The sequence below is a fragment of the Rhinolophus ferrumequinum genome, chromosome 24, assembly GCF_004115265.2.
Source record: "Rhinolophus ferrumequinum isolate MPI-CBG mRhiFer1 chromosome 24, mRhiFer1_v1.p, whole genome shotgun sequence".
Taxonomy (NCBI): domain Eukaryota; kingdom Metazoa; phylum Chordata; class Mammalia; order Chiroptera; family Rhinolophidae; genus Rhinolophus; species Rhinolophus ferrumequinum.
Window position 1 is genome coordinate 24,845,460 of NC_046307.1, and position 15,344 is coordinate 24,860,803.

The 15,344-nt window shown below is 44.3% G+C and overlaps 1 protein-coding gene across 4 annotated transcripts in view; it reads left to right on the forward strand.

Moving 5' to 3' along the window:
• Nucleotides 1-15,344, forward strand: part of GRIA1 (glutamate ionotropic receptor AMPA type subunit 1) — a 287,697-nt gene that overhangs the window by 163,734 nt on the left and 108,619 nt on the right. For all 4 annotated transcript variants that reach the window (XM_033096029.1, XM_033096031.1, XM_033096032.1 and 1 more), the window contains exons 6-7: nucleotides 9,563-9,724; nucleotides 11,691-11,858. In XM_033096029.1, the coding sequence (XP_032951920.1) occupies nucleotides 9,563-9,724; nucleotides 11,691-11,858 (330 nt within the window). The remainder of the gene's footprint in view (nucleotides 1-9,562; nucleotides 9,725-11,690; nucleotides 11,859-15,344) is intronic.

Genomic DNA, 15,344 nt, shown 5'->3' on the forward strand with positions numbered 1-15,344 from the left:
TTTGCTCTATAATTACTTGGGTGATATTGGCCTTTCTCAATAAACCTTAAGTAACTTGAAATCAAGGACCACACCTGTCTGTTTCTCTGCTGCATTCTTGTATCTACTATGTGCTTGGAAATACTGAGCACTCACGAATGAACGAGAGAATGATTGATTGAATGAATGAATGATGACTAAGTTGATTATTCCTCTCGCCATTCCCAGTAGTTTTCAAATTTATCTTATATTAGGACTTTTATTAATTTTTCACCAAGGATTCAATGGGTACTTACTATCTACCAGATCCTGTACATGCTTAAGATGGCATTTGATCCAAAAAACATGGGCTTGGTGTACTCTTTGCCAGACCCTCCCTGGATAGGAAGATTTTGATCCACAAAAGGAAGCTATTGTTCGTCTCACGTCTGCCAGGAGTTTCCACCATAAGGACCTGCCCCAAACGCGACTGAAAACTTGGAATTCACCTCTTGCTCTGAAATGGCCCTGGCCAGGTATCAGCCCTGACTGCAGCTAGATGGGGCAGAGCTAAGGTGAAGGGAAGCTGTAGAAGGAACAGGTAGTATACATCTGCGCTCAGCCCTGCAATGTCACTCCAGTCACTGGGGCCCCTGACCTTCCGCCACAAAGTGCCGACATTTGATCCTAAATCCCTGGCTTGAGAGAAGTTGGTTTGTGAGACCTGACTGACTTTTATAATGCTTGGTCAACAGCGGACAGCTGTGGGGTGGGGGGTGCCTGTGTGTTTGCAAATATCCAGGTGCACACATACCCGCCTCCCTGGTTTCAAATGTACTTGGACAAGGTAACGCTGGTGCTATTTTCCAGGACAGATGGTGCTTTAGCTGATGTAAGCACAGCTACAATGTCTTATTGACTTGGTGGGGACCAGATCAGCCTGCGTGGTACCGGGGATGATAGAGGGTGAGGACACCTTAAAGGTGCAGTTGATTAAAGTGACTAAAACAGGAAATGGTGAAGACCCTTAGGTAGAGACATGGTTATTTGAAGACACAACTATGCCCTCAGCCCAGGAACAGTCCATGAATTCACATATATCCATATTCATGTGTACACACCTGTGTGATCATAGGATTGGAGATTAAAGCCGGAAGAGCCCTTAAGAGAGAAATCAACTGACTCAGAAGTTTTGGAACTTTTTAGTTTAAAGCTCCATTTTAAATGGCATCCTGGGGAGAATCCCAGTATTTAGAACAGATAAAAAGCAGCGCTGCTTTTGTGGAAGAGGGACAGTGGGGATCTAGGACCTCAACCTTCTGCCTTCCCCCAACCCAACCTGTGACCTCTAAAATGCCTGAACCCGGATCACAGCTTGCAAGATCATTGATCCAGCCAATACCCATATTTTGCAGATCAATAAACTAATGCCTGGAGAGGCTGACACGTTGCCTGAGGGCAAACGGCTCATGAGGTTCAGAGACAAGACAGAACTTATGTGGTTGCCCTTAAAACGGTTTCCCTGACACTTGTCATTTATGACCCAGTTCAGAATATACTACTCAAAAACGTCAATGAAAGAACCTCTTTGGTCCACAAGACAAAAGCTGAGAGGCTGAGAGGTGACAGGATGGAAACTTATAAGAAAATCACGAAAAGGGCGAGCACAGACATTGTTGTCTCTTCCTTCCTCTCTCGGCAAGCATTAAGCAATCAGCCTGCTCTACGTAGTGTTGTGAACACCAGGGAGACCAAGGTCCCTGCCCTCTCGGAGCCTATGGTCCCCTAGGGCAGATGAGGAGGACCACTGCAGTCTCAGAGAGAAAGCTAGTGAGACTTCGGAGACATAGAAATAAAAACACTGAGCACAAACATCCCGCTTTCCTGGCAACGTGCTCATTCCTTCTTAGTCTAGAGATGTCGGCCATTCCAAGTGCTTCAGTGCAGGGCAGGAGACAAGCGAGTCAGACCGACTGGATGAGTGGTCAGCAGGCAGGAGAAGGTACAGAGGTTAGAAAACAAGCCCAGCATCCTGTTCCTTGCTGTAACTATGATCTCTGCCCCACTAGCTGTGTCATGTTGGGCAAAAGCTACTCCATTCCTTTTAGCCTCAGTTGCTAATTTGCAAAATGAAGATGATGATAAAATCCACTGCCTTTGTGAGGAATAAATGAGATGATAAAATGAAATAGCGCAGTGCTTACTACATAGTAGAGGCTTGATACATGGTTAGGCACTGTGGTTGTGGTTTTTATTATTTTAGCCAAAATCTGCCTCCCTTGATCTCTTTCTCCTCATTCATTCTGGCCTGTGTTCCAGAGCCTCAGAGAACAAATCTTCCACCTCTTCCCCGTGACAGCCCTTCTGGGATTTAAATACATCCTTCACTTGGCCTCTCAGTTTTCCATTATTTCTTAGGTTGATCATCCTCATTTTTTCAAGCATTTCTAATATAACAAGACTTTTCAAACTGCACTTCCCTATAACTGTCCTCTCTATGGAGCTGTCATCTAAGATTTGATCTGACAATTTGGGGACTTGGCATGTTCAACTTGTGCCATTCAGAGTATAAAGTTCTTTGATTTGTTCTAATCTTACCTCTTCTAGATCTCCAGGGGATGAGACAGAGGCGTGCTCTTTCCAGTGTCCCAGGGCTTGTTTAATAAACCTTCTTCCTGGTTCCTTTCCCTTAACAATGCTGGATGCTTCTTCTTCCTTCCGACGGGTATAGTATCCGAAGAAGCAGGATGATGAGAGCTTGAACAGCTTGGATGCGATCCCTTGAAAAATAGCAGAGAAAAGGGAAATCTGGCTTTGATGATAAAGCTTTTCATCCTTCGAAAGCTGCACTCCTATATGTCCGCCTCCTGTTCTCTCAGGTCCCTTGTCTGACCCAATGCCTGACTTTGAAGTAATTCTAACAACACCTAACCTCTTTTGACCCAAGGATAACGATGATGGTGAATGTAATGATGATAATAATTGCTAACATTCATTAAGCACTTACTATATGCCAGACACAGTTCTTAAATGCTTAAATGGATTCTTTTAAGTCTTACACCGATTCAATGCTGTAGGTGCTATTATATCTGCATTTTAAGAACTGAGCCTCAGAGAGGTTAAATAACCAGTAAGCACACATAGTCAGTTCTTTGTTTTGTTTTGTTTGCAGGTGCATATGATAATTAATGGTCATAATGATAGCCCTGAACCTGGTCATGATCCTTAAAACATTTTCCAAATCTTCACAGCAAGATAAAAGCATGTCTAATGTAGTTATAGTGTTAAACATCTCTTTAAGATATCACAATTTTTTGAAATGCCTTTTCATTCTATTCCTTTGTGAATCTTACAATTGACAGATAGAATGATTATATTAACTTGTTTACTTAATTGAGCATTTTTACTCCCATTCTATGCAAACGGCTGGTCAGCACTACCTTGTCTCCTATAGTCAGTATATGGGGGAAACAGATTCTAATCCCAGCTAATCCTCTAGCCAGCCGTAAAAATTTAGGCCACAAGTCTCCTCTCTGGACCTCAGTTTCCCTATCCGTACAATGAGGGGTTTGATCTAACCTCCAACATTTTTGCCTCAGGCATTAGCAAACTATAGCCCATGGGTCAAAGCCCACAGCTACCTGATTTTGGCTCATGAGCTAAGAATGGTTTTCACATGTCTAAATTATTGGAAAAAATGCAAAGAAGAATGACATTTAATGACCTGTGAAAATGACATGAAATTCGAATTTCAATATCCATAAATTTATTGGGACACAGCTATGCTCATTCATTTACTATCGGCTATAGCTGCTTTCATGCTATAATGGCAGAACTGAATACTTACAACAGAAATTATATGGCCCTCAAAGGTTAAAATATGCAGTCTGGCCCTTTATAGGAAAAAAATTGCCGACCCCTGGTATAGATGTGTGGTAGGTGGGCACTGATAGGCTTCAGATACATTCAGAGGCTTGGGAAACATCCACCTTAGGCTTGTAACCAACCTTACAAGTTGATGTCAAGGAGAGAAACCTAGTGAGCCCTCCCACAAATGTTCCCTTAAGACAGAAAGCTGTACCAAAAGGCCCCTCTTTGGCAAGGTGAGACATGTATCCTGGGCGATTAACTGAGTCAGTCACACTGCTTAAGGTTCTTGGTCCCTCTTTGTCTGGGACAACCTGGAAGCATTATCCTAAAGCTAAGCTCCTATTTTCCTCCACTGGCAAGGTAGTGTAACCCATTGACAAATGAGACAAGTTTTATGGTTGGGCCACGGTCTGAATCCTTGTTTGCTGTGTGCTCTCAGAGGACGTTCCAAAGATTTCTGAACCATAGCTCCTCAACATAAAAGTGGGAAGGACACTCATTCATTTATGCAAATAAGCTTCCCTACTGAGTTGTTTGGGAGATTAAACGGGATTATGTATATAAAGCATTTAACAGAATGCCTGGCTCAGGATAAGAGCTTGAGAAATGTTTAAAATACATCCAGGGGTGACCATTAACTGATTCTTTTGTTTTTCATTTTGTAATGACATAATTCTCAAAAGGCTGTTTAGATTAAGTTATATAATGCATATGAAGTGGCATTTTTGCCATTATTGCCGTTTTTGTTATTCTTATGAACAATGCTTCTGGAGCTATGTTTCAATAGAGCATTTAACAGCACCAGGGTTAATCCCAGGCCAAGAGATAACAAATTAAGCAGGGCGCCTTTAACAGATTGGAACAAAAATTCAATAAATGCAATGATTTCTCTTCCTGGTTCTGCCACTGCCAGTCCCTCTTCTACTTCCCAGGAACCTAACCAGCAAGGTTCATCAGAATTATCTGAGGATCTCTTTTTATTCTTTACTAGTACTAAAAAGAAAATATGTTCTTTTTGGTGAAAGAATATATGGTGAAAAAGAAAAAATATTACAGAAGGGTATAAAATAAAAAGTAAATGCCTGCTCTCTCCAATCTCATACTTCTTAGAAATAACTATTTTAAACCTTCTCTGTGTTTAGGGATTCTGGTGGTTTCCTCCACACTTCTACATAATATGTCTATGTCTCTTTTTCTTGTGTTATCAACTTTACTCACATCTGTGACTCCCCATTAGAAAGATGATAAATCATTTCATATTACTCCCCACATCTTGGTCTCAATGTTTATTAGCTATTATTTGGAATTCTTCTAATGACTGTCTTTATAATTTTAATATATTGAACCTCGATTTTTGATTCAGCAGCATTAGAGCTTTGTAAAAATACAGATATCCAGTCCCCTTTCCAGGCTACTGAACAACAATCCTTAGGGATGGCTATTTTGCAAAAGCTCCCTAAAGTATTCTGATGAGTCCCTCTGGTGAAGGACCTCTATCCTGAGAACCTGCAGTTCACCAGCCAACTTATTTGCACTTGAATGAAAATGGTTAAGCAGAGCATTCTTCACATCTCACCCATTCATCAGCCACACATGGGACTGTGTGAAATGCCACAGAGATGCCGAAGAAGCAGACAGAAGCATAGTGACCAAACAGCTCCAAGCGGTCACTCATCACAGAGCCCCATTTTAGATGAGAAACAGAGTCACTTCGTGAACAGCAGCATCTGGTACAGTGCTGGAGGGATAGTGGAAGGAGTCTAGATTTAGGAGACCTGAGTTCTCATTACTGAATAACTTATAAAGGAGCATCATGTGTGTTCATTTTATTTGTATTCAATAGTTACAATGTATAGGCAATGGACTCAGTATTTGGGGGCATATTATAAAATAGGCAAAATGGCTCAAAGAGAGTAGTGCCGATCAAACTTCATAGCTGAAATCTTTCACAGAATATAATTTGCAATGTTGCATTCTTATACAATATTATATAATGAAAAGCACAGATAAAGCAGACAAAGAAAAATGTGGTAATTACCAAATATTACCCCCCCAGGTTTTTTTTTTTTAATAAAAGTGGCAAAAAATATTAGAAAATGATATAATTAAACCTTTTTAATGAGTGTGATCAATGGAATAGAGTGAATGAGTTAAATTTTCCTGTTAACTGGTAGGCAAATAGTTAACACCTTTATTTCCCCTTCGTAGTCAAGAATGCTTTTCTATATTAGAAGAGTCAACTTTTTGCATTATGGAGAAATCAAGTTTAGTAACTATATGACACTTGTTTCTTAGTGATTAAGGGTGTTACAGAGATTTAAGGTTACTATTCCTGCATGAAATCTTACATAGGAGAGATAATAGCTATTAGATGAATATACGTTGACCCTATGTTATTCCCCAATTTTGTTTCTTTTACCTAACATCATATGTAAGCTTCTTTTATCATTCTATCCATCCCTTCTCAGGGGAGCCTAGGAGTTCTGTTAGAAGGCTCCATCAGTTTCATTAGATGTAACCAAGATTTGGCTTCAGTAGCCTTGCAGTCAGACGTTCTGGTGATGGAGTTGAGTGTCACTTATATTTGAGGAAACTCTGTCATTTCCTTTGGCCTCCATTATGTTCAAGATGGGGGCAATCAGTATAAAATGCCCACGAGCTTGTTGCAACTTTTCAAATGACAGAATTTGACTACGGAAGATCGTTTCCATTTCATTCTCTCCATAGTTATTTTATGAAAAACGTGTTCTTTTTAAACACTTTAAAAATTATGGGAAACCTCTCAACTACGCATTAGCTTTTAAGCAGTGGTAGGATGGCTGTGCTCTTCAGTAATATAATGTCTTTGAATGCATATTGGGTTAAGTACCTAATTCTGACTTCATCTGTTCTAATAGCTTGCCTGAACCACTGTGCACACCAGTAGACCTCTGTGAAAAATCTGTAAACTGTGGCTACAGAAAAAGTTCACCTCAAAAGATATGTCCAACCTGAGTCTCTTTTAAACCAATGAAAACCATCCACTGGCATATGCTGCCTGCCCATCATATTTCCCCTGGCTAGTTAGCATTCTTGCTTGAAGAAAGTCTCTGGGTCTTACTCATTCACTCAACGAATATATATTGAGCATCTACTCTAAGCCAGGCATTGTTCCAGGTACTAGGTTCTGGGACACATGACTGAACAAAATAGAAAAGGTTGTTGCCCTCATGGAGTTAACATACTAATGGGAGAACACAAGGGAACAAATGAGTGAAGGGGATAATCTCAAGTGATAAATGCTCTGGAGAAATTCTAACAGGGCAGGGAGAAGGGATTGACTGGGTCTGACTTGATTGGGTTGTCCCAGAAGCAAGTCTTAAGACAAGGATTCAAGTGCAAGTGGTTTCTTTGGGTGGCAATCCTAGAAACAACAGCAGGGAATCAGAAAAGTGAGGTAAGGAATGGACAGCCTATAAAGGTAATGAAGACAGTTACCTCTGAGGGCTACAGGAGCTCAGTCCATTAGGGAACCTCTAGACATGGTGCAGCACACACCTAAGGGTTATTCCACCCAGGGGGGAAGATTCTGGAGTACTTTTCTGCTAACTGCCCAACGACCATTAATTGAGAGCTGCTTGGGGTGTATTAACTCCCTGACACATTTGTGAAGTAACTGCACGTGGGTGAAGTAACAGGTATTTGCAATTAGTCTCTAAAATGGAATATCAGTGGGTAAAGAGGAGTGGAAATGAGCAGGACACTGTAGCATCTACCACAGGGCGACAACTGGACCTTTGGATACGAGGTCAGGCAAGACCCCTCTGAAGAGATGGCATTTTATTTGAGATCCAAAAGATGGAAAGGAGCCATCCAGGAAGGCACACTTCCAGACAGAGAAAGTAGCTAGGACAAGGGGGTCTGAGTGGGACTGACGTTGGTTTGTTTATAAAACCAACACAGAACTTTGGAGGCATAGGGTAGGGGAGTGTCTTTGAGTCATGAAGTCATTTATAACTAGATCTTTTAGATAAGGAAACTAGGTCAAGTCAATAAGAAATTAAGAGACTTGGACGGTGCCATAGGATCCCCAGGCAGAGCTGGGACTGGCACTCAGAGCTGTTGGCTGTCAGTCCAGGGCTCCCCCCACCCTGAATCCACCAAACTGCTTCCCCTGTGCTTTCTCCCCTTTTGCTCCTTGCTAGTATTTGGCAGTTTCCCCAAGCCATGAAGCCCGAAGGACACTGACCTTTACAACCCCAGCTCCAATCCCTGCAGTGAGCCCCTGACAATACCTAAAAAGAAACCCGAGTTATCATAAGGCTCTATGTGAGCCAGCCTTGGGCTGCCACTCTCTGACCACATTTCGTGCTCTCTCACTCCCTGGGTTACAGCTGCACCAACCTCCTGAGTATTTCTGGAACATGCCAAGCATCCTCCCACCTCTGAGCCTTTGCTCAGAATGTCCTTCCCCGGATTTCCCCCTCGTGCACGCACAAGGTTTGTCTTCACTCGGGTCCCTGTCCCAACACCACCTCCTCAGGGAAGCTCATCCTGATCATGCCTGCCAAAGCATGACATGGCCCGCCTCTCCCCCGACTTTGTCTTTCTTCGTAGGACCCATTGCTACTGCAAAGTATATGATACTGAACTATACCGTATCTACTATGCTACCTATTTACTTGTTTATTTGTTTATTGCCTGTTTTTCCCAGTAGAATGTAAGCTTCCTAAGAGAAAGAACTTATTTTAGTCACTAGTAGAATAAGGCATTATTGGTTCTCAGAAATGTTTGTTGAATGATGAGTGAGTGAGCAAAGAGCTTCAGGAGACCTTAGTTCTGGTCCCTCCCTACAGCTAACTCATCGAATGTCTTTGTACAAGTCAATTCTCCCACTCTGTCTCAGTGTCTTTATTTGGCAAATAGACATATAATGTCTACGTTATGAAGTCATAAAGTGAAATGAGTCCATAGATGTGCAAGTACTCTACATTATGGACTATATTACACAAATAAAAGATTTCCTTTTTAAGTTGAAGGCTTCCTGATTTTTAATAAACTTCACCAAGTGGGGAGGAAGGTTTCATTCTCAATAAAGAATCCTTTGTGGATGTTAGAATTGATCAGCTCTCACTGAGTAGAGATCTCGTCTGTGGTACAGGAAAGAGAACAGGGCGAGGGATGGTCAGAATGCAGCCTCTTCCACAGACTTGCTGCTGACTGGGCAGCCCACAGGAGCCCGCCCCATGGACTTCAGATTTCTCTCCTCTCCAAAGGGTGGAGGGTGGGGGTAATGGAGGAGACAATCCCTCCTTCTGTTTGCTCTTCTGCTCCATCTCTGTGGTGTCATGATCATTCCAGCCACCATTTATCAATCACTCCGTCGGCACCCCATGCTTGACCTGCGTCATCACATTGCTTTTTCTCCCCAACCTCCTAACCTTCGTGATTCACAAGACAAGAAACCATCAGGTAACTCAGTCTGAGGTAGTATCATAATGACTGTGCGTTCCAGAGCCAGCCCTTTGACCCAGGCACAGCTGGCTCCTGAGCAAGCACTCTTAACCACTGGGCTAACGTTGGGCACAAACTCAGTGATAACTGAGCTCAGAAAGAAGGGAGACACCACTGTCTCTCCATTCAGTTGGTTCCACCTTGTGAAACAGGATGGACAATCCTGTGATTCAGTAACAGGCTACATGGATTTATCCAGGCAGCACGTTCTGACTTCTTCCTCCTCCTCCTCCCTGCACAGGGTTTCATGGACATTGACTTAAACAAATTCAAGGAAAGTGGAGCAAATGTGACAGGTTTCCAGCTGGTGAACTACACAGACACCATCCCAGCCAAGATCATGCAACAATGGAAGAACAATGATGCCCGAGACCACACACGGGTGGACTGGAAGAGACCTAAGGTGAGGGGATGGGCAGCTGGCAAAGGACCACACTGGTCCCGTTGCCTGCCCCAGATTTCTTCACAGTGTTATCTGTAGAGAAGGATAGGCTTTCTAAGAGGAATGAGCTAAGGAAAATATATCCGTAAAGATTGAGGGTACAACAGCCAGACAATCCAGAATGACAATGGTTTTAACAAGATAGACATTTTGTTTTTCTCTCATATAAACAAAAATCCAGAAGTCAGCAATCCAGGACTTGTACAATGGCTCCACAATCATCAAACATTCGAGAATCTTCTATTTTCTTGCTCTACTTTCCTCAGCATATGAAAGCTACCTTATAGCCCAAAATGGCTGCTGAAGCTCCAACCATTAACTCAGTATTCTACCCAGTCGGAAGAGGAAAATAAAGAGCACAACTACTTCCTTTAAAAAACCCTTTTCAGAAGTCACACACAGATCACCCATTCACATGTTGCTGGCCACATCCTGGAAACTTAGCCCCAGCTAGCTACAGGGGAAGCTGAAAAAATGGTGTCTCTATTCTGGGCAGGGCCACCATTTTGCACAGCTCTAGAGGGATGCTGTTTGCTTTCATTTCTTTGTGGATTGAGCCTCCTCGAGTTGTGCAGTGAGCTGGCCCTTATTCTGGTCAGCCATGTACCCACCTAAAATTAAGGGAAATCTCTAACTAAGCAATCTCAATCACTTCTCTGCCTCAGAAAATCAAACCCTGATTATCATGCAGACTCTGCTGCTTACTACCCAGCCATGCAGCTATAAATTCTGCAGCCAAAGTCTGTAGTGTTTGCTAGTTGATAATGGTTTAGAATAAGGATAGCAGGTAATTTTTCATTCCTATGTCAAACCCAGTAGCTTGGCAGTGGCTGTATGAAACACTGTATGGAGGAGGCTTCTGAGGCCAAATTTGTTTTTCTGGGCCAAATGGTGAATCCTTTGCTACTCTCTCATCACTAGGTCCGTTTCTTTGGGTGAATGGCAGCCCATTTAACCGAGATGCATCTCATCCCACTTTTGCTCACACTGACTGAACAATTCAAAATGCAGACTTATTTCAATTAAGCAAACAAAATGACAAATGTGCTTTAAAGCAATGAGCAAACCATAGCAGTTAATTAAGTACTATGTAAATGCCCCACCCAGTTTTCAAAGGATTGGAGTAGATTATCAAAGGTGAGAGAATCGAAGATGAAACCTGGAAAAATACTTACACATTGATTCTATAACTCTTTACTATGAACTTCAAATGTGCCAGAGAAGGTGCTAGACATTGGGGACAAATTAATGAAGACAACAGACAGGAGTTCCGAAGCCAGGAAATATTGTCCTGGATTGTTATTGTGGTTTGGTTTCACTGACGTCTTAGCTCCCTTATAGGTAAGAGGGGGAAAATTGAGGTTTATCATGAATAAGCCCAAGGGGAGAGTGTGCAGAATATAAAGCTGCCACTTGGAAGACCCACCTGTGGAAATAATTAAGTGCTCACTCTTCTTGGATTATTTTTTTCTTTTACTGTCACAGGAGTGATAGAGTAACCACTTCCTCCTAGTTCTCAGTTGCTAACTGTAATACAGGGAAAATCAACAGCTTGTGGACTGTAACAAGTGATACAGACGTGTTGAACTTAATCTATGCACTTTTTCCCCCATTGAGCCAACATTTTAAAATGGCTAGACCGCACACAAAAATCTAGCATTCTGGCTTCTCTTCCAAAACCACAAGCAGCAGTACTGAATTCACAGTTCCGGAGGGCAATATTGGCTAGTGAGGTAGAGCAGCAGATCCCATCTAAGGGGCAGGCACTTCCTGGTTCACCAGTGCCCCCCAGCACCCACCCCCCCCACACCATACCTGGCCCACTGCAGGCATTCTCATCACCAGGAAACATGTTCCCAAGTACAGCTCCCACTTGCCTCCCTGTCAGAGCTCTCTGACACCTAACTGTCTCCATTCCTCCCACCAGTACACCTCTGCGCTCACCTACGATGGGGTGAAGGTGATGGCGGAAGCTTTCCAGAGCCTGCGGAGGCAGAGAATCGATATATCGCGCCGGGGGAATGCTGGGGACTGCCTGGCGAACCCCGCTGTGCCCTGGGGCCAGGGGATCGATATCCAGAGGGCTCTGCAGCAGGTGAGGCCAGCAATGGCTGCCCATCTTATGGGAGCCTCGTGGGGATTTCAGCAGCAGTGTCAAGTGGAATGTAACTATTTAAAAGAAAAGGGAGCGCATGCTTGAAGTTCGGAAAGCCACTGCACGGTGTTTTGTGGCTCTTGGCTTATATGGAGGCTCATGGACAAATTAAAAACAAAGAAACACACAAACAAACGAAAAACAATAGTATGGACCCATCAATCATTCCCGATAGTGCAAAAGCTCTATTTTTCTGCTTAGGGAATATGCTGAAAAAGGGAAACTGGTGATTCTGTATTTGGAAAGAAGACTTCAAATACACAGGGATGAAACGGAACCATTTTAGTGGTCTCCTAGGGACTCTCCTCTGTTGCCCTGGTTTTCTGGATTTCTTTATTACCTTTGCTCTCTGTGCACGGTGCACGAGGGAGCCCTGAATTGTCTCTCAGTCCTTTGATCCTGTTTTCCTGCCCAGCACTGATCATCCATTTGGTTTGCACTTCAGAACAGTTAAAGAGCAGGGATAGGAAATGGCCGTGGCCACTCCAGTCAGGGGCTATGCAAAGGATTCTGAGGCTGACTCCAGATTCAACAGGGAAGAACAGAAATACCCAATTAGTAATATGTCTCCTGTAGAAGCAGGATGAGAAAATGATACACGTGGGCTGTGTATGTAACATCCCTGGCGTAGAAGATGCTAGAGACCTGCCCTCAGCTTTATCAGTCTCAGAGCTCCTATATGTCTCTTTTAGTCTCCAGGAGCCTCTAAAAGCACCTGCAGCCCAGGCTGTGAGTCTCGAACTGCAGGCGGATAGCACCGTCATCAGATGCCTCTGATGTCTCCCGATAGGCTGTATTTCCAAAGGGGACTGGGCAAAGAGAGCATGCTTTCTGCAGAGGAATGTCAAAGTGTCAGGTACAGTGGCAAGATCGTTTGGTGCAAATGCCCCCAGCACCCTCCCTCCCCACCCAATGGAGCTGCCTGGAAAAAACCAGCTCAACTTTTAAGGCTACACTCAACAGAAGGTGAATTTGGGCTCCCAGGGGAGGAAAGGAGCATTTCTGAATGAGGGAGACATGTAGAGCAAAATGTACAGCTCTCCCCATTTGTTTTGCAACCACACATGCACAGCTCTAGCAATTTTCACAACCTGGAGAGAGAGACAAGGAAGGACCAGCTGTTCCTCAGCTCAGATGCAGTGCCTTCACATGGAGAATTGGAGTTCTGTCCTTTGGAATGGAGCTAAGCAGCAGCTCTGTGACGACAGGAAGAACATGCTCAGGGATCCACCAGCAGCCCTTTCCGCCATCCCCCGTCTATGCAGGGTGGCCCCGAATCACTTCGCAGCAGTAGCAGACACCAGACAGCTTCCGCACCACTGCCTAAGGTGCAGCGCCTGCCTTCTGGCTCATTTAAAATGCTCGTCCAGACTCCACAGTCGAGACAGATTCCATTTGCAATGTAAGACTGGTTTCAGAAGGTCCCAGGCACTTGCCCTCAGCTTCACAACCCTTTCAACTCCCTTGCGTCTCCCATCCTGGAAGGATATTCTGACGCCATCATGACAGAGATGAAGGCTGGGAGGCAACGTGGGTGGCAGGAAAGGCTCTGAACCAGGAGGCAAGAGAGCTGGGTTCCAAGTCCAGCTGGGTCCCTTGGTATCTGGGTGACTGAAATACGCCTACAGACCTTCCTTTCCTTATTCCTGACGATGAGGAGGTGGGAGAGGACTCCTGCGTCTCAATTGGCTCTAAGAATTCTAAGCATCTGCTTTTTTTTTTTATCTGAATGTCTAACTCATCTTGTAATGTATACTCATTCTTCTGCTTCGGCCTTGGTGGGGTTTTTGAGGAGGCAATTACCTTAGTCAAAAGAATAATGACCTCTTTTTTATATAGTCTTGGAGTCAAGAGGCATGTGCCTCCCTCCCTATCCAGCAGCCAATCAGCTGCTCCCGAGAGCACGCCGTGGACTGGGCCAAGCCCTGGGGACAATTAAGAGAAAGCAAGACCTGCCCTCAAGAAACTCCCTTCAGTTTCTATTAGGGGGTGGGGATGGAGGAACTAGTCACAAAAACTAAAGCAAAAACAAACCCCAACATTCTGACCCTAAGATCAGCTATTCAAACTGATTTCTTTTCCAAATCTTGGTTAAGCACGTAGAATCACAAGAATTTATTGCTGAAAGAGGTCTTAGAGATTACTGATGCCCATTTTCCCTCACTTTCTAGCCAACCCAGAGTGGGTAGTGACTCATCCGGAGTCACACAGCAGCTTAGCAGCAGAGGCTGGACGAGATCCCCATCCAGGGCTCCTCCTCCTGACCCAAGTCTGTCCTATGACCCCAGGGGCCTTTGCTTATACACCTTGACCTCTGGGACCTTTCACATTCAGTCAAGGCCACTATGCATCCATTTTGTCTTCTAGACCCATTGCTTGAAATACCACTAGAGAGCAACTGTGTGCCGACAACAGGCTTCGTAAATCCCAATGACATTCAGTCCTTAGAGCCCAGGGTTGGGGGCTCAGGTGTCTGCTACCCTGACCCCTGGCCTTTGGGTTGTGCAATGGGATGGGACCTGTGGTTTACTTGTGGTCGGGCTGGGATGTCTGTATGTTAGGTCTGGAGGCCCCAACGCCGCCTACCTGGAGGGCTAGCACACGGGGGAGTCAAATTCTAAAAGTAGTGGTAATATTGGCTGTGATGCGTGAAGAGCTTGCTATGTATAAGGCTCTGAACATGCTTTACACGTTTGATCTCACTGAATCCTCCAAGGATTATACACTCTGAGGTGGCTAATTCTATTAATTGTGCTCTATAAATGGAGAAAGGGAGCTTCAGAGATGTTAATAAACGTTCCAAAATTATATAGCTAGTTAGTGGCAACACTGGGACTCCAACCCACGTCGACTTGCTACCTCCTTCTGTACACATAACGGCTCTTCTCTGAAGCCTAAAAGGGCCAGCCCAGGGAAGACACACAAGCTGCGGCCCAGCTAACAACAGTACGTGGCCTTCAGTAACATCCATGCACCCCCACCCCTCACCCCACTATAATTTCCCAGCAGAATGCAGATAATCAGCCACTGCCTGGCCCCTGCCTGACACGCAGAGAGCCGCTCAGAATATTAAGGAGCTCACATCCCAGAAGCCCTCCGTGCTCCAGAAGGTTGGAGGCATTAGGGCGCCCGTATGTTGGCTTCTGGCTGGCAGAGAAGACCCAGCTCCCCAAATCAGGGTCAGCAGTTGGGGGTCACAGGTCCTTTAAGGATATGATAAAAAGGCATTGGGCTCTTTTTCCCAGAAAAATGCACATAGGTACAAACATCTATGTTTGCATGACCAGGAGGTGGGGGGCCCATAGACACTTCTGGAAGTCCATCCCAGGACCTCAGGTAAAGAGTATGTGCCCTAAATAGTGACTCTCCCTCTCAGTGTGCACTCTGCCTGCCAACGATCAGGTATATTGAAGTAAAAGCATGCCC